The following is a 19176-nucleotide window of genomic DNA, read 5'->3' as shown; positions in this document are numbered from 1 at the left end:
CTTCACAAAGCTTTGGATTTCATGAATCTAAGAGTTCCGAAAGCTCCAACGCATTTGCAGTCTTTGAACAAGACACGAGAAGCACAGTTACAGATGCTGGTGATCAGTTGTATTGGGGCAGTGACAATGGGTTCAGCACAAACTGAGCTGTTGTTGGGCGGAACCTTTGTCGGTGGCGCTAGCGGCGGGCGGTACAATTCGCCGCTGCACTAGGACACCGGAAGTGCGGCTCCGGGACTAGACGACAATGGCGGACGTTCCTAATAACGCACCGGCACGTGAGTGTGGGCTCAGCGAGCGGAGCGAGCGGCAATTTATTCATTAATGTCACTGCAGCCACAGAGCTGGAGCACAGCGGAGCGGACCGGAAATAGAGCCACCCCCAGAATCCTTCCCCCGAGTCACAGAGTGAGGGTCAGTGAGGGACCCTGGGAAAGGCCACTGAGGGTCAGTGAATGACCCTAGGAAAGATCACAGTGAGGGTCAGTCATTGACCCTGGGGTTGGTCACAGTGAGGGTCAGTGAGTGACCCTGGGAAAGGCCACTGAGGGTCAGTGAGTGACCCTGGGGATGGTCACAGAGTGAGGGTCAGTGAGGATGGTCACAGAGTGAGGGTCAGTGACTGACCCTGGGAGAGGTCACAGAGTGAGGGTCAGTGAGTGATCCTGGGGATGGTCACAGAGTGAGGGTCAGTGAGTGATCCTGGGGATGGTCACAGAGTGAGGGTCAGTGAGTGATCCTGGGGATGGTCACAGTGAGGGTCAGTGACTGACCCTGGGGATGGTCACTGAGGGTCAGTGAGTGATCCTGGGGATGGTCACAGTGAGGGTCAGTGACTGACCCTGGGGATGGTCACAGTGAGGGTCAGTGACTGACCCTGGGGATGGTCACAGTGAGGGTCAGTGAATGACACTGAGGATGGTCATAGTGAGGGTCAGTGATTAACCTTGAGGATGGTCACAGTGAGGGTCGGTGAGTGACCCTGGGGATGGTCATAGTGAGGGTCAGTGAGTAACTCTGGGGATGGTCATAGTGAGGGTCAGTGATTAACCTTGAGGATGGTCACAGTGAGGGTCGGTGAGTAACCCTGGGGATGGTCACAGTGAGGGTCGGTGAGTGACCCTGGGGATGGTCATAGTGAGGGTCAGTGATTAACCTTGAGGATGGTCACAGTGAGGGTCAGTGACTGACCCTGGGATGGTCAGAGAGTGAGGGTCAGTCACAAATCCTGGGGATGGTCACCAAAATGGTGACTGGTTAATGATTCGATTACTAGACTTGATCACAGCACTCTCTGGCTGGTATCTCATTTTCCATACTTGACAAACTTGAGGCAATCCAAAACTATTCTGCTCAAATCCTATATCAAACCTGGTCCCATTTACCTTGTAGCCCTGTGCCAAATGTCCTACAACGCACTGTGGGATGTTTTGTTAAATGAGAGGCTATATAAATGCAAGTTTTTAAGGATCTTTATCTGTTTTAAGCTAAAATTGTTAATTCTATCCCTAAATAAGCATTTGTGTGCAGTGCGGTGGTACAGTGGTTAGCACTGCTGTTTCACAGCGCCAGGGACCCGGGTTAATTCCAGCCGCAAGTGACTGCATGGAGTCTGCATGTTCTCCATGAGTCTCTGTGGGTTTCCCCCAGATGCTCCGGTTTCCTCGCACACTCCAAAGATGTGCGTGGTAGGTGGACTGGCCATGCTAAATTGCCCCTTTGTATCAGGGAGATTATACATGGGGCTGTGGGCATAAGGCTTGATGGGCCAAATGGCCCCCTTCTGCACTGTAGGGATTCTATGAACTGGGATTCTTGATCGTGACTCAATGCAACAGAAGCAAATGTAGATACCATGGGGCATGACTGGGTCCAGCAGCGGTTCTGGAGGGGAGAAAAATGGCTTAGGATAGGGCTTGATTGTCTGTGTTTGAATCCCCCACTTGATAAAGAGTAAAATTAGATAAAATATTCCTTTTGGTTAGAAAATTATGTTTGAAAAGAATGTTTGAAATTAACCAAATAAATCTATAAATATATAGGATTAGTGGCCTCCCTCTATATGTTTACAAAGCTTGTCTCATTCTTGCATCTGTGTGTAAAGAGGGTGTATTTATACTGCAACAGGGCGGCACTGTGGTGACCACTGCTGCCTCACAGCACCAGGGACCTGGGTTCAATTCCTGGCTTGGGTCACTGTCTGTGTGGAGTCTGCACGTTGTCCCCATGTCTGCGTGGGTTTCCTCCGGGTGCTCCGGTTTCCTCCCACAGTCCAAAGATGTGCAGGTTAGGCTGATTGGCCATGCTAAATTGACCCTAGTTTCGGGGGGAGGGGAGGGGGGTGGTGGGTGGATTAGCAGTGCTAATATGTGGAGTTATGGAGATAGGATGGGATTGTTGTCGGTGCTGGCTCGATGGGCCGAATTGCCTCCTCCTGTACTGTAGGGATTCTGTGAACTGTCGAGTCAGTGCAACAGTTTCACATTTACACTGAAACTGTACTTTCTATGCAAGGCAGCCCGAGTCTAGATTCAAGTATTCCTGGAGAGATTCTCTCTCTTGTGTTGCTCGGAGTTAATCTCTGCTTTAATAACTGATTTATGTGCACTGTGTGAAACAGAAGCTTGTTTGCACTGGCGTTTAACATCACAACTGCCCACTTGGAGAAATTGCTGCGTCTGAATGTTAATAAGTCCTGTACGCCATTGTGATTTTCCATACATCGACTTAATGCTGCAATAAAGCTACCAGGATACCAATTCTCGGATCGCTGATGAAAGGGAACCACTTCAGTAAAATAACAAAAATTGAATAATGTCCTTCTGTGTAACTTTGAGGCAAGAACATTGGGCAGTACAAACCTCGTCTTTGATGGAAATACAACTGAATAATTGAGAACATGCCCAGAGATGAGGAATTCGACTGTGGATAACTAGTGTAATCAGCTCAGTTCAATGGGTCTCAACTGATTCCAGTCACTCAAAGAATCCTATTATGGCCACATTCTAAGGCGATTGTTCTAAGCCATTAGTTACACTGATGTCCTACTGTCCAAAGCTTTCAGAAGATCATAGTTTATGATGTTAACTTATTACCGACAGGGGTAATATATTTGTGAGAACTCCAGGCTAATAAAGCTTGACCTTTGATGAATGCATGCTGAACCTCCTTTAGTAAGTCATACTACTTAAACTGTTTGCATACTTAATCTCTCAATTTGTCTAAAAACCTAATGGGTGGATTTCAACCAACCTTAGGACGCAGATAGAGTATGGCCCAAGGAGGAAGTACTTAGTTCTTGGCAAACTTGCAAATCCGGATCCTGGAATTTTTTTGCAGGATCTACTAACATTGGGAGAGAGGGCAAATTTGCTGAGAATCTTTGGGGAAATCACAGAGAGGCTACGGTGGGCATTTCCCTCAGAAAGCATTGGGTATGTGGAAATGCAAACATGAAGAAGAATGTGAAAGCCGATGCTGTTCTTGTTAATGTAAAGAAAATTAAGGGTTAATTTGGTAGAAGTGTTTAAAATGATAGAGGGACGAGACAGAGTGAGTGGAGAAGGACTGTTTTTTAGTAATTGCGGGATTCTAGAACCAGCGGATGTAGATATAATTTGATTTTATTATTGTCACATGTATTGGTATACAGTGAAAAGTATTGTTTCTTGCGCACTATACAGACAAAGCATACCGTTCATAGAGAAGGAAAGGAGAGAGTGCAGAATGTAATGTTACAGTCATAGCTAGGGTGTAGAGAAAGAGCAACTTAATGCAAGGTAGGTCCATTCAAAAGTCTGATGGCAGCAGGGAAGAAGCTGTTCTTGAGTCGGTTGGCACGTGACCTCAGACTTGTGTATCTTTTTCCCGACGGAAGAAGGTGGAAGAGAGAATGTTCGGGGTACGTGGGGTCCTTAATTATGCTGGCTGCTTTTCCGAGGCAGCAGAAAGTGTAGACAGTGTCAGTGGATGGGAGGCTGGTTTGTGTGATGGACTGGGGTTCATTCACGATCCTTTGTAGTTTCTTGCGGTCTTGGGCAGAGTAGGAGCCGTACCAAGCTGTGATACAATCAGAAAGATTGCTTTCTATGGTGCATCTGTAAAAGTTGGTGAGAATTGTAGCAGACATACCAAATTTCCTTAGTCTCCCGAGAAAGTAGAGGGGGTGAGCTTTCTTAACTATAGCGTCCACATGGAGGGACTAGGACAGGCTGCTGGTGACCTGGACACCTAAAAACTTGAGGCTCTTGACCATTTCTACTTCATCCCCGTTGATGTAGACAGGAGCATGTTCTCCACTACCCTTCCTGAAGTCGATGACTATCTCCTTCATTTTGTTGACATTGAGGGAGAGATTATTGTTGCCGCACCAGTTCACCAGATTCTCTATCTCATTCCTGTTCTCTGTCTCGTCATTGTTTGAGATCCGACCCACTATGGTGGTGTCGTCAGCAAACTTGAAAATCGAATTGGAGTGGAATTTGGCCACACAGTCATAGGTGTATAAGGAGTATAGTCGGGAGCTGAGAACACAGCCTTGTGGAGCACCGGTGTTGAGGATGACCATGGAGGATTTCTGACAGTCTGAAGAAATATTTTTACACAAAGGGCTCTGAGGTGGTGGCAAGCACTAGCAGAATTAGTGATTAAATGTTGACATTTAAAAATAGGTTTAAGGAAGGAGTGGGAGGGGCATTAACAGATACTTGAACACTTCTTGAAAACTTTTGATCTGCCATTTTTTCTTTTCACCTGACAACTCTAAGCAAAATAAACATGTTAAGATCATGACCACTAATCATATTGAGGATCAGCACCAACACAGAATGACGTGGTCGAACGATACAATGTAATATCTGACACGGACAGGAGGGAGGTCAGTTTAAACTGCCCTGATTTCCCCACCTCTACCCGTCCATAAAGGAATTTCCCCTTTCATTATTGGTGGTGTTGATCTTTCTCTGCATCCTAGCTATGACTATAACACTACATTCTGCACTCTCTCCTTTCCTTCTCTACGAATGGTCTCTGTAGCATGCAAGAAACAATACTTTTCACTATACTAATTCATGTGACAAATCAAATCAAACAGTACAAAGGTGTGCAGGTTAGGCGAATTGGCCATGCTAAATTGCCCCTCAGTGTCCAAAGATGTGTAGGTTATGTGGATTAACCGTGATAAATTCTCAGGGTTATGGGGATAGGGTAGAGGGTAGATGGGTGGGATGCTCTTTTGGAGAGTCAGTGCAGATGTGATGGGTCAAATAGCTTCTTTCTTCACTATAGGGATGCTATGATTGGTTTATTTTTACACACACGGATGCATGCTCCATCTTGCCAGAGCAAAATCTGCGCAATGAGAGAAGGCACATAGAGTGAGTTACTCTGGAGTCACAAGTTCCAAGGTTCCAGCAGTTGGCAGGTTTGGTGAGGGCCAGAGTTCTTTCTGCTGTCACCGGCTTGATGGTAGACAGCACACAGGCTGTTGCCTGGAGTTCTGTTCATGTTGGGGATCAAACAGGAGGTGTTGCCTTCGTTAATTCCAACTGACTATTGCAGTGCAGCTTTGAGGAGGCCATGTGAAATACCTCCTCAATGTTGGACACAGGAGATACTTCAGCCTCAGGAATGTATCAGTGTTTGATTGGAGTCAGGATTCCTTTTGTTTTTGGGGACACAGGTGGCAGGATAACTAACTCTTTGTCAAAACCATTGTGTAAGGACCTAGGCCTTAGCCATGATGTGGAGATGCTGGTGTTGTACTGGGGTGGGCACAGTAAGAAGTCTCACAACACCAGGTTAAAGTCCAACAGGTTTATTTGGAATCACGAGCTTTCGGAGCGCTGCCCCTTCTTCAGGTGAGTCACATGTTCTGATTCACCTGATTGACTCACCTGATGAAGGAGCAGCGCTCCGAAAGCTCGCGATTCCAAATAAACCTGTTGGACTTTAACCTGATGTTGTGAGACTTCTTACTTCAGCCATTAGCACCATTATGGGAAATTAAGACTTGCAAAGGCTTGTCTTTGTTCAGAGGTGACTGAAACAGACTCATTGGCCCCACGGCCATTGTTACTTTGAAACTTCTGCAAGGTATCAGGCAACCAGCTGGAGACATTGCCCCTTGCCCTGGATGGCACACTGGTTAGCACTGCTGCCTCTCAGCGCCAGGGACACAGGTTCAATTCCAGCCTTGAGCGATCAGTCTGAGACACACCTTGTCTGTGTGGAGTTTGCACGTTCTCCCCGCATCTGCATGGGTTTCTCCAGGTGCTCCGGTTCCTCCCACACTCCAAAGATGTGCAGGATAGGTGGAATGGCCGTGCTAAATTACCCCTTGTTGTCAGGAGGATTAGCGGGGTAAATTCATGGAGTTATGGGGATAGGACTTTGGTGGGATCGTTGTCGGTGCAGGCTCGATGGGCCAAAAAGCTTCCACCTGCACTGTAGGGTTCTATGATTCTATGACATTTTGTCAGCTCAACAATTTTACATTCTGACCAGCACACAAAAAAAGTCTTTATAAAGTATTCCAGTTGATGAAGATATATATAAATATTTTCCATCACATCTTGACCGTGACATACCCTATTTCATACTGACCTGCATGCTTGGACACCTCCCAACACTTTTTATTAGTAAATGAATTAACATCAGTTACATGGTAAGGTGGATTATTGAAATAATAAAGTAGTTGATTTACACTTTCCATGCAAATATACGCAGTTATTTAACTCATACAACAGGTACAATAATGCACAATAACATTTCCCTTGATGAGTCACCATGGGTGGAAATTTAAAGATGGTGAGCGATTGATGCTCTCACAGAGGTCGTCTCTCCCCTTGGGCAGGCAGGTTCCTGGGGGAATCCTGTTCACATTTATGCTTTGCCCCCCTACCTCAGAACCTGCCTTGGGGAGGAACGTAAAATTCTGCCCCATAACTCAATGTCAGATAACACATTGTACATGGGATAAGACAACAAATCCTCATATTCGTAGTGCTTTCTGCCACGAGATATATCTATAATCTTGTATAGCTGTGTACTTCATGTCTGTAGCACATAATTTATTGTTTTCATATTGCTGCAAATTATAAGTTCCTATGTCTACATTTAACATGGGCCCTGCCTTCAGAAACTCCTCTTCCTTTACAACCGGCTCACAGATTTCTACAAATTGCTCATTTTGCAACTGAAGTTTCTAATGAGGGCTTAATCAAAATAGCAATGACGTGTTTCAGAGCAAAAGATGATTAGATGTATTTGTTGAGTTGGAGTTTTGATACCTCCATTGCAGTCTTGGTTTGAAGATTTCAGTCTCTCCCAAGAAGTGTGAAGATGGAGTTGATGTTTCTGCTTAGGGTGTGGATTCACTGAGTGAATTGGGGTTGTGCTGTTTGGACATGTGCAGGACATGAATGTTCCCAGGCTCTTCCCAGGTCATTGTACTGATCTGATATTTGCCTTCAGTTTCTAGCACTGTCTGTAATAATTTGAAAAGCAACAGGGCACATTTCATAAGCGTAATTGAGGTCTAATCTATTTTGAACTTTTTAAAAGAACGTGTCTCGGGGTGGCACAGTGGTTAGTACTGCTGGCTCACGGCGCCAGGGACCCGGGATCAATTCCGGCCTCGGTTCACTGTCTGTGTGGAGTCTGCATGTTCTCCCTGTGCCTGCGTGGGTTTCCTTTGGGTGCTCTGGTTTCTTCTCACAGTCCAAAGATGTGCGGATTAGGTGGATTGGCCGTGCTAAATTGACCCTAATGTCAAGGGAATAGCAGGGGCCATGGGAATAGGGCCTGGCTGGGATTGTGGTCAGTGCCCTATGGGCCAAATGGCCTCCTCCTGTAGGGATTCTATGATTCTCAGGAAAAATGGGTGGTGTGTTAATGACACGCCTATTGCAACTTTTGTTTCTGTTGCAAAGAAAACTTCAGAAAGTTTGTTAAGCTGAGAAAGCAAAATATGTGAATCTTTGTTCAATGTCCGGTATTGACAGAACCCAGTTGAATTTTGGTGCCAAATAGTTATCTCCAGCTGTATTTTGACAGAAGTTGACTTTGCTAAGGGATTATCCCTGCAACACAGAGGTTTGAACTTCTGTTAGTGATCCATGCACAGAAAGTCTTGAATGGAAAAGCAGTTTCCTGATTCCGATTTCGAATTGTTGGAAGTTGTTGAGATTTGAAAGCAGCATGTGACACACATTAAGAGGAGGCAATGGCCTAGTGGTACTATCGCTAGACTATTAATCCAGAAACTCAGCTAATGTTCCAGGGACCCGGGTTCGAATCCCGCCACGGCAGATGGTGGAATTTGAATTCAAATTTAAAAATCTGGAATTAAGAATCTACTGATGACCATGAAACCATTGTCGATTGTCAGAAAAACCCATCTTGTTCACTAATGTCCTCTAGGGAAGGAAATCTGCCGTCCTTACCTGGTCTGGGCTTTGATTTGATTTATTATTGTCACATGTATTAGTATACAGTGAAAAGTATTTTTTCCAGCATGCTATACAGACAAAGCATACCATTCATAGAGAAGGAAAGGAGTGTTACAGTCATAGCTAGGGCGTAGAGAAAGATCAACTTAGTGCGAGGTAGGTCCATTCAAAAGTCTGACAGCACTAGGGAAGAAGCTGTTCTTGAGTCGGTTGGTACGTGACCTCAGACTTTTGTATCTTTTTCCCAACGGAAGAAGGTAGAAGAGAGAATGTCCGGGGTGCGTGGGGTCCTTAATTATGCTGGCTGCTTTTCCGAGCTACAAGTGAATCCAGAGCCACAGCAATGTGGTTGACTCTCAACTGCCCTCAGGCTACTAGGGATAGGCAATAAATGCTGGAAAGCCAGCAACGCACATGTCCCACGAATGAATTAAAAAAACATATCGGAAAAAAGGAGCGATGAATAAGTGGGGAGGGGATTAGACTCAGATATTCGGGAGAGAAAAGGAGTTGGCAGCTGGAAAAAGAATGAGAAAGAGTTGAGAGCAACCAGGTGAAATGGGATTGAGTGAAGGAGCGGCTGAGAGAACACCAGAGATGAGGGTTGGTGAGGAGGGAAATGTTGAACAAGGAAACGAGGGCAGTTACAAAAAGCTGAGAGAGAGAGATCGCAGACTATTGAGAGCGTAAGGTGTGATTGAGTGGGGGCAAGTGGAGTTGATGGAGCTGATAGGTGTTGAGAAAGGAGGAACTTGGACTTGCCAAGACGTGTGCCAAATAAGCTAGTATATTAATAATGTGCATTTGTAGACTTTTAGTGAACCATTTTTATTATAAACCCCTGTATCCACATTCCTAAAGGAAATACCTGTGTAAACTCTGCATGGAATGCGTACATTCTTCCTGGCTCACTTCATTCTTTAGAGATGCTTTAATGCCACTAGTTGGAGGAAAGGTGCGACTATAATGTGACAAATCTGCCGTGGCAATATAAATGTGAATATAGGAATAAGTTTTTTAAAGTTTATTTATTAATGTTACAAGTAGGCACACATTAACACTGCAATGAAGTCACTCTCAAAATCATAGAATCCCTACAGTGCAGAAGGAAGCCATTTGGCCCATCGTGTCTGCACCGACCACAATCCCACCCAGGCCCTATTTCCGCAACCCCACATATTTATCCTGCTAATCCCCCTGACACTAAGGGGCAATTTAGCATGGCCAATCAACCTAACCTGCACATCTTTGGATTGTGGGAGGAAACCGGAGCCCCCGGAGGAAACCCATGCAGACACGGGGAGAATGTGCAAACTCCACACAGACAGTGACCCCAGGCCAGAATTGAACCCAGGTCCCTGGCGCTGTCCATAGTCCTCTAGTTGCCACGCTCCGATGCCTGTTCGGATACTGAGGGAGAATTTAGCATGGCCAATGCACCTAAGGCCTCAATATATGAATTAAAATGAATATTGAGTTATATTTGCATGTTCTGGCCCAGATATTCTCTGCCTTCTATTGTTGCTTCACCTGAAGGCTCAGCCTATTTCTGACTGTGGGGAATGCAGTGGGAGATTGATTGATATATCTCCTTTCCACCCTCCCCAGAATGGCTGGGGCCCTTTGCTTCTGCTTAGAACAGTGGCCTATTTAATCCCTGTCCACACCATATCTTGTCCCACCGCTCCCTGGACTAGAAAATTCAATCAATGTCGCTTTTAATTTTCATCGCGTAGTCCACCATCAAATTTACGATTTCTCTATCTCCATTTCTTGGGACAGGCTATCGAACAATATTCACAATAAGCCTACTGACTCCCGTAGCTTTTATGAATATAATTCCTTCTTCCCACTTCCTGTAAGGACTCTCTTCCATTCTCCCAGTTTCTCTGTCTCTGTTGCATCTGTTTTGATGATGCCAGTTCCCGTTGTTGTTGTTGTTCGTCCATCGTCGTCGATGAGGACCTCGACAGCATTAGTCATTATGAGGCTGGATGCGGTGTGTCGGAGATGACTGATCAGACCAATTCGGGCACGGAATGTACTGGCACATATTGGGCAGGCTTGTGTATGCGCTGTAGTTGTTGCGCTGGTGGCTCTGGACTTGCGCAGCTCGCGCTTAAGTTGTGCTTCAGCATTGCACCTTACTTCGTAAGCTTGACAACCCTTGTGAATGAGGCAGTGCCAGGTAGGGCGGTTTTGTGCCAGCGTTTCCCAGGTGGTCGTGTCTATGTCAAGCGACTTCAGGGAGGCCTTGTGACATTTCTTCTGCCCTTCATGCGTGCGTCTTCCAGCAGAGAGTTCCCCAAAAAGGAGCTGCTTGGGTATGCGCTCGTCCGACATACGGATGATTTGACCTGCCCACCGGGCCTGTGCTCTCATCAGCAGTGTGTGGACTGATGGTAGACTTGCTCTAGAGAGAACTTCAGTGTCTGGTACTTTGTCTTGCCATCTGATGCGTAATATACTGCAAAGACAAGTCATGTGGAAATGATTGAGCTGTCTTGCATGCCTTCAATACACAGTCCATGTTTCACAGGCACACAGGAGGGTAGTGAGTACCACGGCGCTGTAGACCTTCAGTTTGGTTGGTGGGCCGATTCCTCAACGTTCCCATACAGTGGAACGCAGTCTACCGAAAGCAGAACTTGCCTTTGCTATTCTGCAGTTAACTTCTGTATCAATAGTCACTGCTCGGGAAAGGGTGCTGCCAAGTTAAGTGAACTGGTCCACTGCCTGTAGTTTCCGCCCTTTGATTGTGATTATAGGCTCTGTGTACGGTGCATGAGGAGCAGGCTGGTGCATGACTTCGGTCTTTTTAATCTTGATAGTGAGTCCAAAGTTGTCACAATCGGTGGAAAATTTGTCCATACCGGCTTGCATCTCTGGCTCTGAGCCAGTATACAGGGCGCAGTCATCGGCAAAGAGGAAGTCTCTCAGAACAGTCTCCTTCACTTTGGTAATAGCTTGAAGTCTTCTCAGGTTGAAGAGCTTCTCATCCACTCTGTACTTAAGGCTGATTCCAGCAACACTGCCCTGAAAGGCATCATTCAGCATGGCAGTAAACATCGTGCTGAACAGTGTGGGTGCGAGCACACAGCCCTGTTTGACACCATTGGTGACTGGGAATGCCTCAGAGGATTCTCCGCCGTCCAGTACTCTGGCCATCATGGAACTGGCCTTCCATCTGAATGAATTTGGGGGGGCAGCCGAACTTTGACATGATCCTCCACAGGCCTTGTCGGCTGACAGTGTTGAAGGCTTTCGCGAGGTCAACAAAGATTGTGTAGAGCTCGCGATTCTGCTCCTGACACTTCTCCTGAAGTTGGCGCGCGGCAAAAATCATGTCAATAGTCCCGTGACCTTTGCGGAAGCCACACTGTGACTCTGGAGGCAGGCCCAGCTCCAGATGAGTGACCAGACGATTGCGAGGGTTTTTCCTGCGATGGAGAGCAGTGAGATTCCTCGATGGTTGTCGCATACTTGCCGATTGCCCTTCCTCTTGTAGAGGTGTACGATGGAAGCAACTTTAAGTTCCTGAGGAATGGATCTTTGCTTCCAAAAGGACTGGAACAACTGGGTGAGCTTCTCGATAAGTACAGGACCAGCAGCTTTGTAGATCTCTGCGGGTATGGCGTCTGTCCCTGGGGCTTTGCCACTAGATGGCTGGCTAACAGCTTTTGTGACTTCGGCTACTACCGGTGGGTCATCCATGGCGCTGTTGATATTGACCTGGGGAATCCTGTCTATCGCCTCATCGTTAATAGATGACGGTTGGTTGAGGACGGCTTCAAAGTGTTCAGCCCATCTCTGCAGGATCTGAGCCCTCTGTAATGAGAGTTGTACCATCTGTACTCAGGAGGGGGGAACTCCTGAGAGATTGAGGTCCGTCGAGAGTGTTGAGGGCTTTATAGAACCGTTTCAAGTTGTTTATGTCTGCGTATCCCTGTATTTCATCTGCCTTGGCGCTCAGCCAGGCATCCTGCAGTTCCCGTACCAATGCTTCCGATGTCATCCTTTCTACTCAATCAAGGATTCCACAATTCCATGGTTGACAGGGCCCTTGATCGTGTCCATTCCATTTTCCACTCTTTAGTTCCCTATTTACCACCCCCCCACCACACCCCTGATAGGGTTCCCCTTGCCTTCACCTTTCACCCCCACCAGTCTCTACCTTGAATGGATTATCCTCCACCATTTTCTTCACCCCCAGCATGATGCCACCCCACCAAGCACGGCGGCCCACTTCCATTTTCAAAATAATAAAACATCCGAGGAAGTCTTACACATGCTGGCTTCTCCTTGTATCTGGTAGGTAATGGGCGGAATTTTTCGGTGCTTCCTGCCGGCGGGATCCTCCGGTCCCAGGGTGGGATCCCCAGTGGCGGAGGATGGGGTACACGCAAAACCCCGTAGACCGGATGATCCGACCAATGGTGGGGTGGGCTGCTCCCGGAAAACATGCTGTTTTGGGAGGAGGCAGCGGAAAATCCTGCCCAATGTAACTATAATCTTTTCTGTCAATGCACTGCACCTGCCCTGTGCTCTGATAGTTACAGTGGGATATTAGGTGTTATTATCTGTTGTACATCAGTGGCCGTAGATAGAAACACAGAAGATAGGAGTAGGAGGAGGCCATTTGGCCCTCCGTGCCTGCTCTGCCATTTATCACGATCATGGCTGATTGTCCAACTCAACAGCCTAATCCTGCTTTCTCCCCATAACCTTTGATCCCATTCATCCCAAGTGCTATATCCAGCCGCCTCTTGAATATAGTCAATGTTTTGGCATCAATTACTTCCTGTGGTAATGAATTCCACAGGCTCACCATGCTTTGGGTGAAGAAATGTCTCCTCACCTCTGTCCTAAATGGTCTACCCCGAATCCTCAGACTGTGACCCCTGGTTCTGGACTCCCCCACCATCGGGAACATCCTCCCTGCATCTACCCTGTCTAGTCCTGTTAGAATTTTATAAGTCTCTCTGCGATTTCCCCCCTCATTAATCTGAACTCTATTTTCTTCTATTTTTGTTCTAGATTGTCCGGGAACAGACAGCGATAACGCCGGGAAGGTTTCAGCCTGTCAGGGTTGTCCAAATCAAGCTCTATGTGCTTCAGGTGCTGCAAAAGCTCCGGATCCAGGTAGATTTTCAAGAGTAATTTTACTCGTCACAAAGCAATTAATGTGAGTATTGTCCGGAATGTGAGATTCCTCTATTTGTCTTCACTCTGCAGCCATTCAGGAGATTAAGGAGAAGATGGCATCTGTTAAGCATAAAATCCTGGTCTTATCTGGAAAAGGAGGTGTTGGCAAGAGCACTTTCAGTGCACACTTAGCTCACGGGATAGCGAGTGATGACACAAACCAGGTACAGAGTCACTCTTTGATTTCTTCATTTTATAACTCCCAACATGTGGAGAATAATAGATCTGATTTTGAAAGAACGTGCTTTCCTTAGGACCTGCATGTTTCTGTGTAAATTGTTGTTCTTCGTAAGCTTTGAACCTTCGATTGAAAGGTAAATTCTATTTCCTGTAAACATTTGCAAAGCAGTAGAAGAGGCTTATCTCCTGCTGCTCCGGACTTGCATGCACAACTTCAATTTCCTCTTTTTCTCCCCTCCTCTTACTCTTTTCTCTATACTCCTCTTAGGCCTCTCTTTCCTTGTCAAGCCTTTCATTTCTCCATTTTCGCGTATGCTGTCCTCCCAAATCCCTACCTCAACCCTTCATTTCCCCTCCACCTCCCCACTCTCTTGCAGCCGTCACAGGCTTGATTCCTCTTCGATAAGCCTCCAGCTTTCCTCTTCGGAGGGCCTATCAAGGCATCCTTTGTTGCCTCCTTTACAGCAGTGACCCCAGGCGTCCCAAGCTGCTTTGCCAGTGGATAGGCTTTCACCGCCCCACTGGCATTTCCCTTCAGAATGAACATTCACTTGTCAACACGGCTTCTGCTATCCATGGGTTTATTGTGTTGACACCATGCTCTTGGCGGTACCTGGCTGATGGTGATGACACCTTCTCCCTTGATGAAGCTGCCTCTACTAACCATACCTTTCACTGCTTGCCACGCCCAAATCGCACCTTGATCTGCCCTCTGCTCTTTGGAGACCACCTCCTTTCGAACATCTCGCCTCTCCATTCTCAGTTTAAAATTCTCGTTCTCGGCACAGTGGCTAGCACTGCTGCCTCGCAGCGCCAGGGACCCGGGTTCGATTCCCGGCTCGGGTCACTGTCTGTGCGGAGTTTGCATGTTCTCCCCGTGTCTGCATGGGTTTCCTCCGGGTGCTCCGGTTTCCTCCCACGGTCCGAAACGCGCTGGTTAGGTTCATCGACCATGCTAAATTCTCCCTCAGTGTACCCAAACAGGTGCCGGAGTGTGGCGACAAGGGGAATTTCACTGTAACTTCATTGCAGTGTTAATGTAAGCCTACTTGTGACACTAATAAATAAAATTCAAAAAAATTCAATCAGGGTACCATGCTTTGTTTCCTACAGAGATACCTTCACTACATCACCCTCAGCCTCTGCAATGAACAACTGATTATCTGAGATGATTTCCAGTTCCATCTCAATTCGTTATGTTTGAGTTCTCCTATCCTCCCTTAATTTCTTCTTGCATCTAAGCTCCTCTACCCATATTCATGACCACCCCCTCAACTCCACCCTCTCACGTGGCCTCTCTACTTCCATTGAGCCAGGCAGAGATAAGGCCACCTCAGCTCCTTGTAACCAGATCCATCTTCAGCCTCCTAAGCCCACTTCCTTCTGTATCCAGCCCTAGGAAAAAAATTCCCCTCAAGTCACCCACAAATGCACTTTCAAATCTCCAACTATCAAGCCTTTGCCCCTCCATTCACCACATTTCTGCAGCCAGCAATCTGCTCCATCACAACCCCACTTCCCTCTTTGATACCCTAGTTCTCATTCGAGCCATTACTGTCTCACCCTGGTTGACCCCTCCTGGATATAGTCCTCATTTCTACTCACTCTCGGTACAAAGCACTCAGATTGAACAACGCAGACAACTGGTTTAACCATCGATTGCCAGCTCTGGATGCACGATTGGGTCATACTGCAAACCACTCCAGAGTCACCCTGCAAACCCCTGGTTTCTCTTCTCCACTACAATCCATTTACTTAAATCTCTTTCTCTTGCCTCCTTCACCTTCATCTCCAACAACAAGGAGTTCATGGATTTCTTCGTCACTAGGTTGGAGACCATTCATTCTACTGCCTCTGATGCTTTCACCCCCTAACTGTCTGTAAGGCTACCTACCCCCTGCTTTAACCCCAACTGGAATCCTCTCCTTCCTCCTCATGCCCTCTTTGAGATGATTTTGTCCATGAGACCCACCGTTTCTCCATAAGATATAGGAGCAGAATTAGGCCATTCGGCCCATCGAGTCTGCTCCGCCATTCAATCATGGCTGATATGATTCTCATCCCCATTCTCCTGCCTTTTCCCCGTAACCCTTGATCCCCATTTTAATCAAGAACCTATCCATCTCTGTCTTAAAGACACTCAATGAGCTGGCCTCCACAGCCTTCTCTGGCACTGAGTTCCACAGATTCACTCTGGCTGAAGAAATTCCCATGATCCTATTCCCACCAAACTCTAACCCCCAACTTTGCCCCTTGGCCCCAGTTCTCCTTCAGATCATGTTCTTCTCGCATTCAAATCTACTATTACCATTCCTCAGAAAACTTACCCTTAATCCCGCAGTTATTGCCCATCCCCAACCTCCCTTTCCTCTCCTTGACTGTGAACTCAACACTCAAATCTGTGTCAATCAGCGCTCTGGTGCTATAAAAATGAAAGTTGTTGTTATATCTGGCTGTCTGATCGAACACAGTAAGAAGTCTCACAACACCAGGTTAAAGTCCAACAGGTTTATTTGGTAGCAAATCTCCACATCACGTCTGATCGAAGACAGAGGGTGGTGGTGGATGGAAAATTTTCGGATTGGAGGTAGGTTGCTAGTGGAGTGCCGCAGGGATCAGTGCTTGGTCCTCTGCTCTTTGTGATTTTTATTAATGACTTAGAGGAGGGGGCTGAAGGTTGGATCAGTAAATTTGCTGATGACACCAAGATTGGTGGAGTAGTGGATGAGGTGGAGGGCTGTTGTAGGCTGCAAAGCGACATAGATAGGATGCAAAGCTGGGCTGAAAAATGGCAAATGGAGTTTAACCCTGATAAATGTGAGGTGATTCATTTTGGTAGGACTAATTTAAATGTGGATTACAGTGTCAAAGGTAGGGTTCTGAAGACTGTGGAGGAACAGAGAGATCTTGGGGTCCATATCCACAGATCTCTAAAGGTTGCCACTCAAGTGGATACAGCTGTGAAGAAGGCCTATAGTGTGTTAGCTTTTATTAACAGGGGGTTGGAGTTTAAGAGCCGTGGGGTTATGCTGCAACTGTACAGGACTTTGGTGAGACCACATTTGGAATATTGTGTGCAGTTCTGGTCACCTCACTATAAGAAGGATGTGGAAGCGCTGGAAAGAGTGCAGAGGAGATTTACCAGGATGCTGCCTGGTTTGGAGGGACGGTCTTATGAGGAAAGGTTGAGGGAGCTAGGGCTGTTCTCTCTGGAGCGGAGGAGGCTGAGGGGAGACTTAATAGAGGTTTATAAAATGATGAAGGGGATAGATAGAGTGAACGTTCAAAGACTATTTCCTCTGGTGGATGGAGCTATTACAAGCGGGCATAACTATAGGGTTCATGGTGGGAGATATAGGAAGGATATCAGAGGTAGGTTCTTTACGCAGAGAGTGGTTGGGGTGTGGAATGGACTGCCTGCAATGATAGTGGAGTCAGACACTTTAGGAACATTTAAACGGTTATTGGATAGGCACATGGAGCACACCAGGATGATAGGGAGTGGGATAGCTTGATCTTGGTTTCAGATAAAGCTTGGCACAACATCGTGGGCCGAAGGGCCTGTTCTGTGCTGTACTGTTCTATGTTCTATGTTCTATATCTCAATGAATAATTCTAAATCTGAGATGGATAGCTTTTTGTTTCTCAATGGGTATGGAACCAAGGCACGGGTTGATGAAGTTAGAATACAGATCAGCCATGATCTAATACAATGGTGGAACAAACTGTGACCTCTACCATTTAGAAGGACAAGGGCAGCAGATATCTGGGAACGCCACCAGCTGGGAAATCTCTCCAAGCCACACATCACCTTGAATTGGAAATATATCACTGCTCCTTCACTGTCGCTGGGTCAAAATCCTGGCACTCCCTCCCTAACAGCACAGTGGGTACCTACACCGCATGGATTGCAGTGGCTGGCACTGCTGCCTCACAGCTTCAGGGACCTGGGATCAATTCCCGGCTCGGGTCACTGAGTGTGTGGAGTTTGCACATTCTCCCCGTGTCTGCGTGGGTTTCCTCCGGGTGCTCCGGTTTCCTCCCACAGTCCAAAGATGTGCGGGTTAGGTGAATTGGCCATGCCAAATTGCCCCTTAGTGTTAGGGGGACTAGCTAGGGTAAATTCATGAGGTTATGGGGATAGGGCCTGGGTGGGATTGTGGTTGTTGCAGTCTTGATGGCCAAATGGCCTCCTTCTGCACTGTAGGATTCTATGATTCTAAGGCAGCTCACCACCACCTTCTCAAGGGCAATAAGAGATGGGTAATAAAAATACTGCGAGCCAGCAGAGCTTACAAAGAAAAATTAAAATTAACAAAAGAATTTAGGGACAGAATGGCCTCCCTGTTCCTGTGTTGCTATAAGGTGTGTTTGTCTTCAGCTCCCAGTAGTAAGAATGGATGCGGAAACGAGCATGCTTCCCATTAGTGAATGCTGATCTTTTAAACAACATGCTTTCAATGTTCTTGCTTGGTGGTATTGAATATGGCTTTGATTTGAGTATAAATTGAAGCTTCCATGTCTGTGATCGCTTTAATGAGTTGAAATTACTTCTTACATCTTCTGTGGCAGTGATTTTCCCCCCTTCCCCCCCCCCAATTACTGGATGTACCTAGAATCATAGAATCCCTACAGAAGAAGGCCATCGAGTCTGTACCGACCACAAACCCACCCAGGCCCTATACCCATAAACACACACGTTTACCCTGCTAATCCCCCTGACACTAGCATGGCCAATCCACCTAACCTGCACACCTTCGGACTGTGGGAGGAAACCGGAGCACCCGGAGGAAACCCACGCAGACACGGGGAGAACGCGCAAACTCCACACAGACAGTGACCGAGGCCGGAATTGAACCCAGGTCCCTGGCGCTGTGAGGCAACAGTGCTGACCACTGCCACCGTGCCGTCTAGAAATCCTCCTCAAGAAATTAAAATCTATTCTGGATGTGAAGAATGAGCGGGTTAGGTTAGGCAGCATAGGAGGACGAGACTTAGGGTTGCAAAAGCATTTTGTTTCGAAATCACGTGGGGCATAAAATGCATTCCTCTCCCTTAAGTGTGTGTAGCAAATGCATATTTGATCTGTCAAAAAAGAAACCTTTGCCTCCTCTCCACCCCCGCTCATAACTTTGTTGTCTGTACTATTTTCCAAACTGCGAAATAAACAATAGAATAAGCTCCAGTGATTCACCGGCATGACTCTGTGAGAAAGAATTTCTGTTCAAGTAAAATCCCTCCCAGCATCGACCCACATTACAGAGTGTTTACCCATCTTTCCAAACACACCGCCAATGCCAACAAACTGGCCACATATGTGAGCCATGCAGTGTGCTGGGCT

General features: G+C 46.8%; 1 protein-coding gene across 1 annotated transcript in view; it reads left to right on the top strand.

Annotated features, from left to right (window-relative positions):
* Window positions 1-211: 211 nt before the first annotated feature.
* Window positions 212-19176, top strand: part of nubp1 (nucleotide binding protein 1 (MinD homolog, E. coli)) — a 70540-nt gene continuing 51575 nt past the window's right edge. Inside the window, exons 1-3 of the mRNA XM_078205133.1 lie at window positions 212-278; window positions 13488-13592; window positions 13686-13819. Of these exons, the coding sequence (XP_078061259.1) occupies window positions 248-278; window positions 13488-13592; window positions 13686-13819 (270 nt within the window). The 5' untranslated portion in view covers window positions 212-247. The remainder of the gene's footprint in view (window positions 279-13487; window positions 13593-13685; window positions 13820-19176) is intronic.

The sequence above is a fragment of the Mustelus asterias genome, unplaced genomic scaffold (genome assembly GCF_964213995.1).
Source record: "Mustelus asterias unplaced genomic scaffold, sMusAst1.hap1.1 HAP1_SCAFFOLD_581, whole genome shotgun sequence".
Classification (NCBI taxonomy): domain Eukaryota; kingdom Metazoa; phylum Chordata; class Chondrichthyes; order Carcharhiniformes; family Triakidae; genus Mustelus; species Mustelus asterias.
The sequence above is the reverse complement of the archived record's forward strand: the minus strand, read 5'-3'. Positions and strand labels throughout refer to the sequence as shown.